General features: G+C 46.7%; 1 protein-coding gene across 4 annotated transcripts; it reads right to left on the reverse strand.

The window, feature by feature from the left end:
* Positions 1 to 1,437: 1,437 nt before the first annotated feature.
* CLEC17A (C-type lectin domain containing 17A) lies at positions 1,438 to 18,914 on the reverse strand. 4 transcript variants are annotated; one of them, XM_087425308.1, is made up of 14 exons: positions 18,711 to 18,914; positions 15,267 to 15,426; positions 14,434 to 14,592; positions 12,703 to 12,783; positions 11,252 to 11,284; positions 11,116 to 11,166; positions 10,991 to 11,032; positions 10,778 to 10,819; positions 10,001 to 10,168; positions 9,853 to 9,915; positions 8,076 to 8,171; positions 7,715 to 7,866; positions 4,684 to 4,793; positions 1,438 to 2,718 (listed from the first exon to the last, which is right to left on the reverse strand). In XM_087425308.1, exons 2-14 carry the CDS (start codon positions 15,322 to 15,324, stop codon positions 2,586 to 2,588), a joined length of 1,188 nt encoding a protein of 395 aa, XP_087281434.1. In that variant the 5' UTR covers positions 15,325 to 15,426; positions 18,711 to 18,914; the 3' UTR covers positions 1,438 to 2,585. The 4 variants fall into 4 exon arrangements, with proteins under 4 accessions (XP_087281434.1, XP_087281436.1, XP_087281437.1 ...); XM_087425310.1 differs by lacking the exon at positions 14,434 to 14,592; XM_087425311.1 differs by lacking the exons at positions 15,267 to 15,426; positions 18,711 to 18,914 and adding an exon at positions 12,924 to 13,721 and having other exon boundaries at positions 14,434 to 14,496.
* Positions 18,915 to 19,099: the final 185 nt, after the last annotated feature.

Below are 19,099 nucleotides of genomic sequence, written 5' to 3' on the forward strand. Positions count from 1 at the left end.
CATTCCCAGGAGTAAGAAGGTAATCTGTTAATAAAATGCAGTAGTGTTCGTTTTCCTCCCATGGTGATGGAAGCAAGGTCCGTTCAATCAAATCAGACTGGTCAGACTTAAGTAATACATATAAAGTTTGAGCAATGAGTGAAAAGTTAGGCACCCAATTCCTACAGTATCCAGTCAGTCCTAGGAACCTCCTCAATTGATCTTTTGTTAGCAGTTTTATGAGGCCATCAGCTTCTCCATTAGAGTTCTGCAATTTCTTACCCAGTTCATTTTTAGGATCTGAAAGTTCCTCAGAAACCTATATGTTGGAGTAAATGTCAGAGTCCTTGCCATGAATCTCTCTGAAGATGAAACATATTTGTAAAAGTGTCAGAGTAAAACAACTATCTGTAATGACAAAAGACTTAACACTATAATGCAATTGACAAGGAAATTGGTTACAACATTTTAAGATAATGACTAGGGGAATCATTTGATTTCATACATCTTTACTTTCTACAGCTCTAAATCCATGATAAAGCCATTCTAGTACTCCTAACTTGTGGTTTAGGGAGAAAAAAGATAATGACTAGAATTATACCAGAACATATCAGATTTTTAGGAATTTTGTATAATTTTTTAGAACACGTATTCCTTCTGAACACAGGAAATTATTTTAGCAAAACATAGAATCCTTGCCTTTTAGGTAGACTTACTGTAAGGTGAAGAAAAACTTTCATAATATCTTTAACAAGAGCAGACTAAAAGTCCAAGAAAATTATCCTTTTAAGAGAAAGAAAACTAAATTCTAATTTTTGCACCAGCTTACTTTTGATATTAAAACATTCACTTAATAATTCATTTCAATCTTAGCCAACGTCACAAGGCACAAAACTCTTTCTTCAGGGTTTTTCTTCCACAAACCTTCCATCGCTTTCTTTTACATTCAGAATTTGTCCCGTGCCTCCTTTCCTTCCTAGTACTTTAGGACAAATTTATCTTTCTTAACAAAACAAACAAAAATATCTCCATTCCTATACCTTCTTTACTGAAAACATACATCTTACTTTCCTTGCATACGGAGATATTTTCCTTATTTTTTTATATTAGGATCCTATGTATTGGCAGACCCACCAATACTGTCTAGAAACATGTTTCTCATAGAAAATTCCTCAATGTGGCACAAAACATGTTTATTAATAAACCCAAGTATTTTTCCAGTTTCTCTGAAATAAGAAGCCAAAGATAGATAAATCTATGTTTAGTAATTAATTCTAACAATTTATCTTATGTGGAAATGACCTAGATATTCAATAAATTTTTATCATTTAACTTAATTTAACAAATCTCTAAGGTTTCAAGTTATCAAAATGTCTTGAAGTTATTTTAAGTACATATACCATAACATAATTATTGTTAAAAATTTGAGCCAAAATCTTTTATCTTTTTCATGTCTGTTTAGTTTATTTGTTTCCAGTAATTATATTTAGATTTCCCACAAAAATTTCATGAGACATTAGACAAAATCAGTTATTATTCTGTCATTATTTTTTGCTGACAAGTTTTGTAACAGAGATAACATGTGTGTATCATATCCAACGCTGATAACTCTGAAAACATGTTTATTTCAATAAAACCAACAAACTTAAATAAGCTTTCATTTACCAAAGATTATTTTATATCATGTTAACTTGAAAGACATTTGGATTAGTTTCTATTACATTTAGAAATAATTTATATAAGCTTACTTTAAGCCAATTAAATAGAGCTCCTTTAGAAATTATACCACCCAGAGGTAGAAAAACATCATATATATAACATACATAGGTACATAGACAGATGCAAGCAGAGACCTTAAATAGTTTTCATTAAATTTTTGCTATGAATCAGGTACAATACAAAACTCACTAATTTATAAAAGAATAGTTGGATCCAAACTGTATTTCTGGCAGTATTAAACAATTCCATTAATTTTTAATTTTAGTTTCCCCTTAACTGTTTAAGGGAATAACGTAACAGTTTCCCAGAAAATCTCAAAATCTCACTAACTCTGGGAGGGGCTCATATTGGGTTCTCCTTCGAAGGTAGATTATATGGATGTCTGTAAAGCCAGAACGTAATAGACTTTTCTTTGGGATACCTCTTATAACTTAATTTTTATTAGCTTTCAATACGGCTATTTTGGAATTTTGAAGGAAACCCCAGAGAGCTCCCTCACCCATTCCGCCATGTGAGGATACAGAGAGAAGATGTGTCTATGAACCAGGAAGAGCCCTCACCAGACATGGAATCTCCCTGCACCTTGATCTTGGACTTCCAGCCTCCAGAACTGTGAGCAACACCTGTCTGTTGTCCCCCAGTCTATGGTTCTGTTATAGCAGCCCGAACGGACCACGACACCATCCAACTGAACAAACCTCCACGTCCTTGCCCTGGAAATGGTCTGACTTGCACCAGGGAACTTGCTGCATCCAGGCTGCTGGTTCCACTGGGGTGCGTCCATGTTGGTTCATGGAAGGCAGAGCCGTTCATGAAGGGCAGGTGGTCCTCCTCTCAAGAGCGAAGGGGCACTCAGGTGCGGACCCCACCCAGCCTCAGCCTGGGCTTCAACAGGAACACTTCCGCTCACAGATCCAGTACGTGGTTTTGTCGCAGGAGAGGTCATTCCAGGTGCCCCCTTTGTTCATGCTGGCACAGTCCTCGTCATGCATGTTGTTAGGCTCCTCCGGGTCCCAGAAGCTGGATGGGGAAAGTGGGTGGGGAGGGATGAAGAGGTGGAGCACTGGGGATTCTCAGGGCCATGAAACTACTGTTCTGTGTTTGTCAAAGCCCAGAGAATGTACAACACAAAGAGTTAACCCTAATATGAACTATGGACTTTAGTTAGTAACAATGTGTCCATATTGGTTCATCAGTTGTAACAAATGCGCCACACTAGTGCCCGATTGTAACAGACGAAACCGTGTGTGGGAGAGAAGGAGTATATACACAGGAAATCTTTGTCCCTTCTGCTCAATTTTCCTGTAAACCTAAAACTGCTCTAAAAAAATTAAGTCTATTAAATTTTTTAGAAAGAATGTCAGGGGAAAAAGAAAGGCCTTCATGTTTCAGGGCGTTTTCTTTCATTTGAATCATTTCCTCAGCCTGTCAGAATTACCTGAGGATGCTGCCTCACTCCCTTCACCCCTCCTTGCCTGTCCTAATTGAGCCCACTTCCCTGACAGTCTCCCCACACCTGAACCAGTTTCCTGCATCTGGTCAGTTCCTGCCTCCTCTTCCAAAGAATCCTTCCTTTGCACCCCTAATCCTCCCAACCTTCCAGCGATTGTAACGTCTTAGATCAGCTCCCCTTAACGCAGAGCCTGGCCCAGCAGTTCAGGTGCACAGGGTGTATTCAGGGATGCTCTCAGGAGAGAGGGAGTGAGAGAAGCAGCATGGACCAGAGGATGGAGGTGACCGGGACGTGGCTTCAGTGGGGTCCAGCCTCAGCCTGACCCCACCAGGAGCTCTGGAGTGTGAATAGCACCATAGAGCCATCCCAACTTGAGACAATGGGTCCAGGCTTCTCTTGGCCAGTCGTCGGCTGTGAGCTGACCCCAGTGGGAGTAGGGTAACCTCCTAGGTGAGCCGGCTTCCATTCAGCTGAGGACAACTCTCTGGAGAAACCGTAACTGTGACCTTTTAGCAGCCAATGCCCCCTGCTGGAAGATAGCTGCACCAGCCCCATGAAGGAATCTAAACTGGGTACCTGCAGTGCTACCCATGCCATGCCATCTCTATTTACAGAGCTGCGCCTCCTTCCAGGAATCTTTAATACAAAATGAGATCCTAGAACAAAACACTAATATCTCTAACATATAAAGAGCTCCTAGAAATCAATAAGAAAAAGGACCAAAATCCCAATATAAAAAGAGACAAACAATATGAATCGGGTTATTCACAGAAAAGTTAATACCTATGGCTATTAAACATACAAAAAGATACCCAATCTCAGTCATTATAAGAAACACACAAATTAATACTACGTTGGGATTCTATTTTTCACCTATAATTAAACCAACAAAATTCCAAAAGTTTGATGAACGTGCGTGCGAAAAAAGCATAGTCAAGCTGGTGAGAGAATAAATTGGTATAACCAGTATGAGGGACAATTTGTTAATATTTATTTAAAATACGACACATACACTCCTTGAGGAAGTAAACATAATGGCTAAGAGTGCAGACTTTGGAGCTAGGTTGGTTGGCACGGCCACCTGCTTGCTGTCTGAGCTTGGGCAGGTCACTTAACCTCTCTGTGCCTCAGTTTCCTCATCTTTGAAATGGAGATTATAATAGTATTTTCCTTATGGGATTATTAAGAAGATTAAGTAAACGAGCTAATATACGTAGAGTGAAAAAAAAATGAGATCCTGCTCATCCTTTTGGCAAACCAATCTTCCTCTTCCTCACACCCTGTAGGCACCTCTCATTTCCTTTTTTCCCAACCATTGGCCTGGGGACTTGATGTATTTGAGCAGTTGTGCTAAAAGGTAGAGATGTTGCAATAGAAGAAGAATTAAAGGTACAGGGATCAGAAGCCCTATTAGAAAAAAAGCACCCTTGTGCCTCCTCTGTCCAGCCCAGCCGGGGATTCCAGAGAATCTGCTGGCTTGGGCTGCATAAGGAACACAAGGAGCAGAGACCCCAAGAGCCCTGGATACTTGCCTCAAAGTGACGGGTGATCCATCCAGCCACCTCCAGTCCCCTTCACGGTCCCTGTCATTCAGCCCCAGCCAATACACCCGCGGAGAGCCATGAGCCTTGGTGACAAAGTTCTGCAAATACAAACTCCATTCAGCCATCAATTCTTCTACACAACCCTCAGGGTGAGGGTCCACCCTCTGCTCTGTCCCACATACATTTAGGGCTTGCGAATGTGGGGCAGAATGTAAAGAGGAAAAGAAAGGAGAGAAAAGGGGCTCCCTGGCTTTTGTATTTCAAAAGCCCATGCCTTTAGAAGAAAAGGAAAAACACTTTGAGCCAAAGATGAAAGATTATGAAGAAAATATCATGATTAAAAGCAACTCCTCCACAGGCACACTGATCTACGGTGAGGGATGCCGGATCAGTACTTGCCTGGGGTGGGGGTGGGGAGGTGACTGGAAAGGGGCAGGAGGGGACTCCCTGGGGTGTGGAAATATTCTACATCCTGATTGGGTTCACAGTTACACGGGTGTACTGTATACATATGTCAAACTCACTGAACTTACACTTAGGATCTGTGCATTTTACTGTATGTAGATCATACTTCACTCACCCAATCTTATCACAAGACCAAGATTCTCTAAAGGGTGGAGAGAAGAGGTTGCAGTGGGAAAGAAGTTATAAAGATGTGGACATGGTGGGTGCCAGAGGGGGGCTCTGCATTCATGCACAGTGATCCCCAGGTGATGGTCAAACTCCCAGATGGGTTTGGAGACTCTAAAAAGTAGAGAAGACCTGGGACCTGTGTCCTAGGTAAAGCCCCAGAGAGGTGTCAGGAAACCAGAAAGAGAAAAAGGCTGCCTTGCCCATCAAATTAGAATAGTGCCTAGCACATAGTAGGTGCTCAGGAAATGTTGGTCGAATTAATGAATTAATAAGTGAGCTACACAGTTTACATAGATTACCTCATTTAACCCTTATTGTGACCCACTGAAGCAAGCATTATTATTATTATCCCCACTTCATTGATGCGAAAACTGAGGCACAGAGAGCTTAAATAAATTGTCCAGGCTCATCCAGCCAGTGGACGTCCCAGTGGATACTAGCTTGGACTGAAGATCTCAGGGACCATTCACGTCTCCCTCCACCTCGACCCCACATAGGCTGTCCCCATTCAGAAGAAAAACAGATGATCTCAACCACCTGAGACTAAACGTCCACCAGCCTGGTATAACGAGAGCTCCAAAGGAGAACTCAGTGAGTGATGTAAAGCAAACAAAGTGATATTTCTAGGACTGATACCTGCTCTGCTGACAGTCTGTAATTTAATCATCCCAAAACTCTGCTATATTAGCAAGTCATACAAATGATGCTATGAAACAGAAGGATAGGAAAAAACAGAGGGGATATACAGGAAAAAACTAATAAGATGGTTGACCTAAATCCAGCCAAATCATAAGTACATTAAATGTAAATGGTCTAAAAACACCAATTAAAAGTGAGAGGTTGTCAAATTAAATTTAAAAAAAACACACACACCACCCAACTATACGCTGTCTGCAAGAAATTCACTTAAAAATAACGACATAGAAACTTGAAAAGATATCTGCACTCCCATGTTCATTTGCAGCATTATTTACAATAGCCAAGACATGGAAGCAACCTAAGTGTCCACTGAGGGATGAATGTATAGAGAAAATGTGAAATACATACACACACACACACACACATATATATACATATATACACACAATGGAATTCTATTCAGCCATAAAAAAGAAGGAAATCTTGCCATTTGTTACGACATGGATGGACTTTGAGGGCATTATGCTAAGTGTAATAAGTCAAACAGACTAAGACAAATACTATATGATCTCACTTATATGTGGAATCAAAGAAAAAAAAAGAAAAGTATTGGTGGTTGCCAGATGTGGGGGAGATGGCGGGTGGGGAAAATGGGTGGCGGTGGTCAAAAGGTACAGACTTCCAGCTATAAAATAAACAAGTCATGGATATGTAGTGTAATGCCCGGTGACTATAGTTAATAATACTGTATTGCATATTTGAAAGTTGCTCAGAGAGTAAATCTTAAAAGTTCTCATCACAAGAAAAAAAACTGTAACTACGCAGGGTGATGGATGTTAACTACACTTGTTGCTGTGATTGTCAGCAATACATACAATTATCGAATCATTATGTTGTACACTTGAAACTAATGTTATATGTCAAGTATAAATAAACAAACAAATAAATAAAATGGCATCAATGGGTTAAAAGTGAAAGGATGGGAAAACTACACCACACAGACACTAATCAAATAGTGCTATGAGGTTTATGTCAAGGGCGTGGACTTTGAAACCAGCTACCTGGGCTTAGCTCGCAGGTCTGACACCCACCAGCTGTGAGTGACTGCAGGCAAGTTGCTTAGGTGAAGTGTGCCTCAGTTTCCTCACCTGCAAAGTGCAAATGACTGCACTGTGTCCAGATGGTATTACTGATAACTCTAGTAGTACTGAATCGTTAAAGTTGCTTACACATATTCCAATTCTTCTCCTCGATACACACAGGGGAAGCTATTTCCCTACCCCTGTAAGGCACAGGAGTGTCCCTGTGACTTGTTTTGTACATTCAAAAGCTTTAATAATCAGTGTATGATTTTCCCCATACACTTTCACCATTGGGTTATGGGGACTGTCTGTTACTTCAGTCTAACATAACCTCTTCTGATCACACACTAATTTATAGGGTTGTAGTGAGGATTATGTTAACACGTGAAAGACGTAAAATGTTTGAAATACAGCCTGGAGAATAGAAAGTGCTACCTAAGAGACAATCATTATTCTGTCTCCATGTTAGAGAGAAAACTGAGACGTGCACGGGATAAATGAACACAACCTCTGCGTGATACAATCTCAGTAAGAGCTTACTATTAAAGTTGTAGTGGCTCAAAAGCAAGCCCGGTTTCTCTCGATCCAGGACAGGGAAGGGTGTGTGAATCCTGGGAGATGCAGGCTGGCCTGCTGGTCCTCAGGGGCTTGGAGGGACAGCTCACCTGCTCAGCGAAGCTACTGATGATGACCAAGTGAGAGTAATTCTCCTGGCAGAACGTCCGGGCTTCATCCCATGGCTTGGTGCTCGGAGAGAAGTAGTAACACTTGCCCTCGAAGGGGAGCCAGCCCTCAGGACAGGTGACCCTGCTGCAGTCTGGGGACAGGACAGGATGCTGTCAGAGTGGCCCTAGAGCCAGGATCATGTACAGGGTGTGACATGTGCAGTTGTGTGGGCTGTGCACTGCTCTGCTCCAGGGGCCACCATTCCCATAGGCTGCACTGAGAATCACTCCCAGGGATTTGTGCAGGGTTCCAGCCCTGCCATGCCCCGCATCTCAGGGCAGTTGCCCGAGTCCCACTCACCTAATAAGCCCCGAAGCTCCGCCAGGGACTGGTTGGTGTTAGCTCTTATGTGGTCAATGTCCTTCTTCAGGCCAGCTAGCCCTGCCATTCCAGTCACTGTCAGTGGGGATGGGCTGGAGGGTTAGAGACCCAAACATCCACCTACCCACCCACCCACAACTGACTACAGACACACCAAGGAGAAGCAAGAGCTCTTCCTGTGCTGGAACTCAAAAATGACATGCTCAGCCCATGGAGGGGTGGGGTGGTTCCTAGAGTGGCTCAGGGGACGGATTAATCCCTGGGGCTTGGGGAAGAGTGGGGATGGTGGACTTCCTGGAGGAGGTGGGTTTTGAAGGAAGATGGTGATTCCGTAACTGTGAGGGGGAGGGGGAGGCACAGCACGCAGTGACCGCCTTGGAAGCAATATAGAGGCAAGTATGTTGGGGAAGGCTGGTGCGGCAGAGCTGGAGCGGGACCTCAGAGGAGCTCGAGCTCAAAGCAGGGCAAGGTTCAGTGTCCGAGTCCTTGAATGTCAAGCCAAGGGTTTGGCATTGGACTCTGGACAGTGAGAAGCCATTGATGGGGTTTGAGCAGCAGAGTGGCTTGATTTGGGGTGTGAGGTGAGGGAATGTGGAATGGAGCAGTTTTCAGACCTCAGCAATCATGGTGAAGGCTATGGCAGCCCAGAAGACTCTTCTACAACTAGTGTGCGTATTCCCACTACTCTCACAAACACGCCCTCTTCCAGCACTCCCTGGGGTCATCAGCAGATGGCCCTTCAGTTGGACAAGATAGACACATAAGATGGATAGATAGATAACATATATATGTTATCCTTGACACCCTTCCCTCTCGCTCACCACCATTCTCAATCCATCCCCAGGGGTCTGGCCAATTTTACCTCCTAAACCTTTCTACTCCACCTACTTCTCCACATCCCCATGGCCACAACCCTCCTCCAAGCCACCACCATCTCTCATTTGTCAAACTGCACCGTCCTCCTCCTTTGTGCCTACAATGTTGCCTCCACCCACAGGGCCTTTGCACATGCCTGAGACCCTCCACCCATCACCTGGCTAATTCCTTCTCTTCCTTCACTCAGATGCAGCACCATTTCCCTGGGGAAGCCTTGTATGACCCTCCCAAAGATAAGGTCAAGATCCTTTGATAGACTTTTTCATAGAATCACCTTCCTCTTACTTTGGACTATTCCTCTAAATTTGGAGTTTTATATTCATTTGGGTGATAATTTGGTAAATGGCTGTCTATGCCTGTGCTGTCCAACAGAAATAAAATGTGAGCCACATAGGTAATTCTAAAATTTTTAGTTGCCACATTTTTTAAAAGTCAAAAGAAACAGGTAAAAATTGAATGCTATTTTTATTTATCCCAATATGTCCAAAATAGTATCATTTCAATGTTGTAATTGATATTAAGGATTATTACTGAGATATTTTACATTTTTTGTAGCAAGTCTTTGAAATTGGTGTGTATTTTGCACTTACAGCATATACCGGCGCAGAATGACCACATTTCAAGGGCTCGGTAGCCACAGTGACTCATGGCCGCCATATTGGACAGTGGAGGTCCGGACAGACACACACACACACACACACACACACACACACATTCCACAGAGACAGGGACTGTGTCTGATGTGTTCACTGTCCTACCCACGCCCGGTACCTAGCACAGTGCCTGCAAAGACGGGGTTGGGGCTGCTCTTGGAGCTGGGTTTGAGGGTCATGTTGGTGCCCGATATGTGTGGTATGAAGGGACGATTGAACGTGCTCACCATTTGCTCGCCAGGCCATCTGCTGAAAGGTTAACATCCTCAGTTCTTCCACCACCTCCTGGTCTATAAGGAGGAGTCCAGTTTCAGCACGGGTCCCCCTGTGCCTCGTTCCCAGTCTCCCTGCACGCCCCATCCTCAGCCCACTCACACTTAATCAAGGTCACAGCCAACCCAGTGCAGCCCAGGAGCAGCGACACCACCACCAGCAGACACAGGTACACCATCAGTCTCTCCTCCTGGTGGCACCCGGGACCCCCGGACTTCTGACTGAGCCAAGGCACGGGAGTTGCTGCGGCTGGGGCTGGGGACAGAGAGACTGACACAGGTGCTTCAGTGTGAGGAAGTGACCCTTGAGCCTTTCTCAAAGAGCAGAGGTCAGTGGTCATGACTAGATCACCAGATGGGTTAGCAGGAGGGTGTTGGGGAAAGAGAACCCTGAAGAAGCCCAGAGCATTTATGGAGCTCTTACTGTGTGCCAAGCACATATCCTGTTACATCCTTCTTATCTTATTGGATCCTCACCCTTATGACGTAGATGTGAATATTATTCCCATTTTGCAAACGAGTAAACTGAGGGCTCGGAAACGTCACGCATGACTTGGACTGAGCTCTGCTCTTAACATCCATGATGTATTATCTTCTACTCTCCAGCAGCCCCTTCCTAAGCTTCTCCCAGTTCAAGGAAGCCTGTGGACCCTCACATCCGGGGCAGAGAACATTTCCTGTACCTTATGCAAGCAGGAGGTGGGGCCTGAAGGGGACCAGGCAGACACTCTGGGTCCCTGGGGTCTGGTTTAGACTAAGGGAGGAGTAGCTTCTAAAAGGAGAAGTTCCTCTGGCCAGGGTCTCACCCCAGAGCTATAGGTCTGATTCAACTACACTGGCGACCATGTGAGGGTAGACAGGGCACACCTGGAAGACTTACTGGCTAGGGATGGCTGGAATGGAGGATGCTCCAGATCACTGCCTAGGAGAAAGCGAGAGAGAGGTTTACTCAGAAGTTGCTGAAAGACTCTGTCTTCCAAGATCAACGGCCCCCATCCCCTCTGGTTTGTTCTCTGGTTAGAACTGGGGAACTGGAGGCAGGACTTCCAAGTGTCCCTTCTCAGGATTCTTAAAGGGTCCTCCCACTGCTCACCCAGTTGAGGGGACGTGAAGGTGACAGGGGTGAGGTCCAGGCCTGGAAGAGGTCAGAAAGACAATGGTCACACAGAGGAGGGCTCCAGACACGTGAACAGGAAGGTACCAGCCCTAGAGTCTCACCTGTGACCTTTGGGGGTTTGCAGGGACGTGGGGGATTCTCTGTTTTCTTTCCTGAAGAGGGAAGAAGGGTTGGCTGCTCAGGCCCAGAGCAGGGCAAAGCTGGCACTGGGCCTGCTGTACCCCGGCCCCAGCTCACCTGCCCTTGGAGGTCTCGGTGGAGCCATCGAAGCTGGGGAAGAGAAGCTCAGAGTTAGAGCTGCTCTGAGGATGGGAACAAGGTGGACAGCAGTGATAGAAACAGGACTGAGGTTAGGGCTGGGGCGGGGCATGAGAATGGAATTGGGGTTAGGGATGGGGACAGGGTTAAGATAGAGGGACCAGCCATCCTAGATCACCCGGGAATTTCCCAGTTTTAAAACTGAAAGTCCCACATCCCAGGAAAACTCTCACCCCTGGGAAAACTGGGACAGTTGGTTACCCTACGTTAAAGACGCAGTTGAATTTGGGGATGTGGATGGAGTCAAGATTAGGGCCAGGATGAGGGTTGGGTTGGCGTGAGGATGGGGTTGAAGATGGGTTGGGGATGGTGATGGACATGGGAGAAGGCTTGTGAGGCAGGATGTGGTTGGGATGAAGAATGGGGTTGTAGCTGTGTTTGGGGATGGGGAAGAGGTTGAGGCTGGGTTGGACTTGGGTTTGGAAAAAGGGAAGAAGTTGAGGTTGGGTTGTAGTTGTGTTGGGGCATAGTGATGGTGTTAGATTTGGAAATGAGGAGGGGGCTAAGTTTGTGGAAAGGGTGGCCTTGAGGATGGGGATGGGATCAGTCTTGGAGCTGGATTTGAGGATCATGTTGGGACCTGGTTGGAGCTGGAGACAGGCAGTCAAACAGCAGAGCCTAGTTCATCTCCCTTCTCATGCTGAGCCCCACAGTGCCCTGGGACCTCCCAGGTTGGCCCCAGTCTGGACTCAGAGGAGGGGGATGTGGAGCCCCATCCCACATGGAATGGCCCCCGTCCAAGGTCACCAGGGCAGCACGGCTAGCCCTCAGGGGCCCTGGTGGCAGTTGACTCAGGGAAACCCAAAACCTCCACTTTTATACCCACTTATCAGACTCTTGCTGAGTCCCGGGCCAGGCCTGGGCCACCCAAGTCTAAAGGCAAATCTGGGCCCTGGATGTGAATGCAAGGAGGTTGGGGAGCCAACGGTCCACCTGCAGTTTCTGAAACACCAGCTTTCATGTCTCAGGGCCTTGGCATCCACCTCTTCTTCTCTGGGCTTCTCTTCCCAATAAACTCCTACTCATCCTTCAAGTCTCACTCCAATGTCCCATCCTCTGACTCCCAATCCCCCCACCATTGCGGGCACAGCCCTCAATTTCCCCCAGGATTTTCAATCCCTTGGTCGCTCCCCCTCAGACCTGCTCGCCTGAGGCTGTGCCCAGAACTGCCTCCCCCATCAGACTAAGAGATCCTCAAGGACAGGGCAGAGACAGGGATGCTCCCGCCATCACGGTGCCTGGCATGGGCTGGGTACACGAGAGGCTGACCATGCGTCTACGATGCCCGGCTAATGCCCCTGGGGCCCTGCTCCCCACCTGATCCTCCAGGCCACACGTCTCTTCACCTGGCCTCTGAAAAGTGTTCTTACCTGGCTTAGGAGGAAGGTCCTTGTAGGATGGCGCCATGTTCTCGTAATCGTCATCATCCTCATCCTCCTCCTCTCTGTTCCCTTCCAGAGGAAAGGCAAGTGAGAGCCCAGCCCGTTCCCTCCTCCATCCTCAGGCCCTGGTATCTAGCCCCAGGGTGGGGATGCTGTACCTGGGTCCTGACCACCCCCGGCCCCCAGCCCACGCCTGGCCAGGGCCATACCTGGCAGGTCCCGACACACAGAGTTAGTATAGTGGGTGGGCATGGCTGCAGCTTACACAGGAGCTGAGAAAGAGTGGCCAGAACCTGACAGCTTCTGCTCCTTGTCCCTCCTACTCACGTGTCTGGGGCTCTCTCAGTTCTCTTTTTCTTTAAAAGTCAAGAACATGCAAATGCATCTTGAGGGGAACCCCCCAGACCACACACACACATTTGTCTTTCTCCCCAGTTTGGATTCATGCGTAGAAGTAAGAATGACAACAGCCCCTGCGTTGAGTTCCTATAGGGCACCAAGCCCTGGGTGGAAAGATGGACAAGCTCCTTCCTTCATGGAACTTTCCATTGACACAGGAGAGACAACAAACCAGTAAAGAAATATAGAAATAAACACTATAGTTTGTTTTTTTATTTTATTTCTTATATTGTGACTAAGTATTATTTTAAAAAAATAAAACAAGGTAATGGGATAGGATGAGGGCTAGTGTAGATAGGTGATCGGGGAAGGCTTCCTGGAGGTGGTGACCTTTGTAACAAGATGTTAAAGTGATAGATGCTAAGTACTCCCACATTCCACAGTGAAGTGCTAGGACATTGGTTCAGTTATCTATAGCTGCATCCAAATTATCCCAAAATTTAATGATTCAAAACAATAAGAAGCACTTATTATCTCACAGTTCCTGTGGTTCAGGAATTCGAGAGCAGCTTAGCTGGGTGGTTCTGGCTTGGATTCTCTCATATGGTTGCAGTCAAGATGGTGCCTGGGGCCACAGTCATCTGAAGGCTGGACTGGGGCTGGAGGATCTGCATCCAAGATGGAGCTCTCACACAGCTGTTGGTGGGAGGCCTCAGTTCCTTGCCACGTGAGCTTCTCCAAAGGGATAATTGAGTGTCCTCCCAACACAGCAGAGGCCAAGGCAGAAGCCACAGTGCCTGTTGTGATCTAACCTCACAAGTCACAAACCGTGGTCTCTGCTACACTTTATTCATCACGTGGATGAGATCTGAGTCCTTGTGGGAGGAGACTACAAGAGGATGTGAATATCAAGACGTAGGCGGCTGTCTTGAAGACTGGCTACCACAGTCATATAGACTGAACTTGCAAAGGAAGGTCCTTCACTCTGAGCTTAACATTGACTACAAGGTTTTTAAACAGTGAAAGTTAAAGAGAGAGGGAGAGGTGTGCCCACCCCATGGGGAAACCAAGGAATGAGGTTTTGGTCCCACCCAAAGCAGCATGAAGCAAAAGGATGGACGTAGCAAGAAGGGCTGCATCTTTGTACAGCAAGATGTGCGAGCTTCCTGTGAGCCAGGTGAAGGCTGTGGACAGCCAGACTGAAGCCACTGGGAGAACCCTACCCAAGAGGGCAGCCTGCCTATGTTTCTCAAAAGGACCACCATCACCCTTTGGGGCCAACAGCCTTAGAATCATCCATGACTCCTCTCTTCTCTCTCATTCCATGGTTATGGCAAATTGAATTTTCAAATGATGGTGCAATAATATCTCATGTCCTACCTGGTTTTATGCAACGTGACCTTGCCACTGCATCAAGAAGTAGAGACAACTCCTCCTCCCCTTGAATCTGGGCCTTGGTGACTCTCTTATAGCCAATAGAATGTGATGAAGTGACAGCTACCATGCTGCTTCTGCTCGGCTCTCTCAGGACACGTGCTCCTGGCCGCCATGTTGGGAGGAAGACCAAGCCTCCACTCAACAAGCCCAGTTGAGGCCAGAGTTCAAGACATCCCAGCCCAGGGGCCAGACATACGAGTGACCACACCTCCGGATGATTCCACCCCCAGGACAGTAGTGTCACCTCTGGCCCTTTGTGTCTTTCTGTCTGAGGCCCCAGTCAGTTTGAAGCAGAAACAGGCTGTCCCTACCGTGCCCCATCCCATAGAATCCACGAGCATAACGAAGTGATTTTTTTTTTAATTACAGTGCTTTTTTCTTTCTTTCTTTCTTTCTTTCTTTTTCTTTCTTTCTTTCTTTCTTTCTTTTCTTGAGGAAGATTGGCTCTGAGCTAACATCTGTTGCCAATCTTCCTATTTTTCTTTTTTCTCCCCAAAGCCCCAGTACATAGTTATATATCCTAATTGTAGGTCCTTCTAGTTCTTCTATGTGGGACGCCACCTCAGCATGGCTTGATGAGCGGTGAGTAGGTACGCACCCAAGATCCGAACCTGCAAACCCTAGGCCACCAAAGTACAGCACTCAAACTTAACCACTATCCCACTGGGCCGGCCCCTGAGGTGATTATTTTATGCCACTAAGTGTGGGGTGGTTTGTCGGATACCCTAGATAAATAGAAATAGGACCAATCTGTTAGTAATTCTGGTTGGCTCTACCTTCACAACACGTCCAGCACCCGAGCGCCACGTGCCTCCTGGTCTGAGCCGTCATCATCTTTCACCTGGATCACAGCAATAGCCTCCACCATGGTCCATCTGCTTCTGCCCCTGCCCTCTGTGACCAAACTCAGAGAAGCAGAGAGGTGGTCACTAGGGACTGAGGGAAGGGAAAAATGGAGAGATATTGGTCAAGGGGTACAAGGTTTCAGCTTTGAAAGATGACTAAGTTCTGGAGAACTTGTGTACAGCTGTGACGATAGCCAACAATTTGTACTGTGTACTTGAAATTTGCTAAGAGGGTAGATCTTCAGTGTTCTCACCACAGAAAAGGGAAAAAATGGAAAATAGTAACGTGAGGCGATGAGTGTGTTCATTGGCTTGGTTGTGGTGAATATTTCACAATGTATATGTATGTCAGGGCATCAGGTTGTACACCTTAAATGTATACAACTTTGATTGTCAATTATATCTCAATAAAGCCGAAAGAAAAACAATAAAGTCTGTCTTTAAACTTTAGATATTTTGTTCATTGTGGATTTTTTTCATTTATTTTTATTTTTTATTGCATTAATATATAACTTATCTTGGAGAAATAAAAGAAGCCTGAAATGAAGGTGTGGGCAGGGCCGTGCTCCCTCGGAAGGCTCTGGGGAAGGATCCTTCCCACCTCCGCCAGCTTCTGGGGGCTCCTTGCGTTCTTTGGCTTGTGGCCTCGTCCCTCCAGTCTCCGCCTCCATCCTCACCCGGCCTTCTCCTCTGTCTCCGTCTCTGTCTCAAACCTCCCCCTCCTGCCTCTGAAGCTAGACGCTACACTGCCAGCTTTGAAGATGCGGGAGTGAGCTGTGAGCCGAGGAATTCCGCTCTAGAAGCTGGAAAAGGTGAGAGAACAGATTCTCCCACTAAAGCCTCCGGGGGAGCGTGGCCCTGCCGACATCTAGGTTTCAACCATGTGAAAAATTTTGAACTTCTGACCTCCAGAATGTAAAAGAATTAATTTCTGTTGTTTTAAGCCACTAAATTTGTGGTCATTTGTTACAGTAACCATAGGAAACTATCACATGTACTCCCAAGGGCGAGACCCCAATTCCTCTTTTGAGGGGCTTTCCACTGGTAGAGAAAGGAAACAATTCAAATTGGATTGAATGGCAAGGAAGCCCCTTTGGGCCATGCATGAGCTGGGCCTTCTCCAGTTACACTGCTCGATGGGACACGCAGAACCTCCCACCAGCGTGAGGCATGGGTGCGGCTGTTCCCATCCTGCAGATGGGGAGATGGAGGCTGGTCCGAGAAGGAAGGAAGAATTCGTCCGCCCAGCAAACACCCGCTGAGCACACATGGGAGCATCAGGATCCCGATGGATATGGGGGCTCAGGAGGGAGGGACAGGAGGGGATGCGGAGTACACCAACCAAGAGGACCGAGAGCAGGTCTCCCCAGCAAGGGGAGGGCCTTCTGAGGTGGGTGGGCCTGAGGCAAAGTAAGTGCCACGAAGACTGGATGGTCTCACTGGGTGAGTGACAGCTGCACGTCCAAGGCCATCCTTCAGGACCTGGCACACAGTAGGTGCTCAGGGATTGGTAGTAGAATCAGTGCCATCAACTGGATATAACATAAGGCCATGGGCCTGCTCAACCTCGGCTCTGCCCCGTTCTTGCTGTGTGACCTCATGGAAGGAGAACAACATCTCTGAGCAACAGTCTCCTGATATGTCCAATAGGGATTGAGATCCAGTTGTTCATTCACCCACTCAACAGGTGTGTGTCGACCACCTACTGTGTGTTAGGCTCTGTTCTAGGTACTAGAGGTACATTGGTGAACAACAGCAACAAACAATCCCTACCCTTGGGAGTAGCAACGGGGAGAGAGAGAGAATGAATAAAATAAGTAAGTCGAATATCTTAGAAGTTATCTTAGATCATCATAAGCAGAAAAAAGAAGAAAAATAAAGCAGGAAAGGGGAATCAGGTGAGCATGGCGGGGGGGGTGTGCAATAAAAAGGAAGGTCAGAGAATGGAAACCATACGAAGCATGTTCTCAGACCAGAACCGAATTACACTAGAAATCACAGAATGATTATCTGGAAAATCCGCAAATATTTGGAACTGAAATTACACCCACGGGTCAAAGAGGAGATCAAAAGTTGAAAATATTTTTAATTGAATGAAAGTGAAAGCACGCCGTATCAAACTCCGTGGGTGCACTAAGGCGGGGCTGAGGGAGAGCACAGATCCGTCCACGCTGATGTGACAAAGGTGGGGGGGTGCACTCAAAAGCTGCTCAGAGAGGAATTTTTTCTCTTTTTATTCAACTACACTCTTAGAAACATCTTTACCTGCGTTTCTAGACACTTCTCTGCGTGCATTACAGAATCGTCTACACATCCATCCACTAAAATAACACTGTTCACAGCTAGACAATAGACAAGGAAGGAACCTCATTAAAACATGGGGGTTTTGCCCTGTGTGCTTCGATACACCCCTCCATGCGTTCCAAGATGGTCCACACACTCGTGGGCTGATAGAACACTCTTTCAGTCTCACTGAGCCGTCAGCACTTTTAGAGCCATCTTTCTTACATGTGTCTACAAACACTTCCTTACATGCATTACAAAATATATACCCAATCCACACCCTGAAATCATACTGTTTTTGAGAGTAGATCTTCAAAGTTCTCATCACAAGAAAAAGAAAACTGTAACTAGTTATGGTAATGGATGTTAACCAGACTTATTGTGGTGATCATTTCACAATATATACAAATATTGAATCATTATGTTGTACACTTGAAACTAACATAATGTTATATGTCAATTATATCTCAAAAAACAAAAAGAAGGTGATTGGAGAAGGCCTGACAATTGAAATAGACTGAAGGAGGTGGGGGAAAGCCACGTGGATATCTGGAGGAAGAGCACTCCAGGCTGTGCAAAGGCCCTGAGGACAGCAAGCTCCTGGTGTGTCTGAGAAACAGGAGGTCGTGGATCCAACGTCCCCTTCTCAGTGAGACTTTCTAAGACAGCCCTATCTAGGGCTCCAAGCCAGCCTGCTCCACACACTCCATACTTTGTCCCTCCTCAACAGGTGTCACCATCTTATTCCCATCTGACATATGTCTCACCTCTTTATCTTGCCCGCTGCCTGTATTTCCCCCAATTAGCAGCTCAGCTTCACTGCCTGGCACACAGTAGGTGTCCAGTGGATATTTGTTGAATGAATGAGTGACGGTCCTGCCTGCCAAGTCCTGACTAAGGCCACCCCGGAAGCCAGGCCCCTTCAGGCTCACCCGCCTGTCACCCTCACTGTCAGCGGCAGCAGCAAACCCTGGGCAGCTCCCGGCTAGATTAGAGGTGCCGGCATCCGTCTGCCGCAGAGGCGAGGCCTTCCCCAGGGGCTTTCTAGGCCTCGCTGACTTTGTTTTTCCTCCTCCCCCGGAAATGAATTACCCAGAGCATCCGATCTCCCATCCAGCAGACCGTGGTGAGGTGCAGACACTGCCCAGAATTTCCTTCTCCACCCCCGGCCCCAACTGCAGCCTCTGAGGTTTTTCTGCTCACAGAATGGTAGCGCAGCCTCTACCCGGGGCAGGCCAGATGGGGCAGGCCAGGGAAGGAGGAAGGAGGGTGGGGAAGCTGTGGGCAGTGAGCCAGAGCAGCTGAGGGCTGCGGGTGGAGCAGACACAGGAAGGTCTCCTTATAAGATGGTAGGCAGAGAAAAAACAGGAAGGGCGTGGGGCACCGGTGACCGAAGCCCGGCCCCCTCCTCGCCCTAATATTATCTCCTCCAGGTCCCCCACTCTGAGTATGGACAGGCCAGGCTGAAGCATCTGAGTCCC

The sequence above is a fragment of the Ceratotherium simum genome, chromosome 39 (genome assembly GCF_057802395.1).
Source record: "Ceratotherium simum simum isolate JZ-2026a chromosome 39, ASM5780239v1, whole genome shotgun sequence".
In the NCBI taxonomy this organism is placed as follows: Eukaryota; Metazoa; Chordata; class Mammalia; order Perissodactyla; family Rhinocerotidae; genus Ceratotherium; species Ceratotherium simum.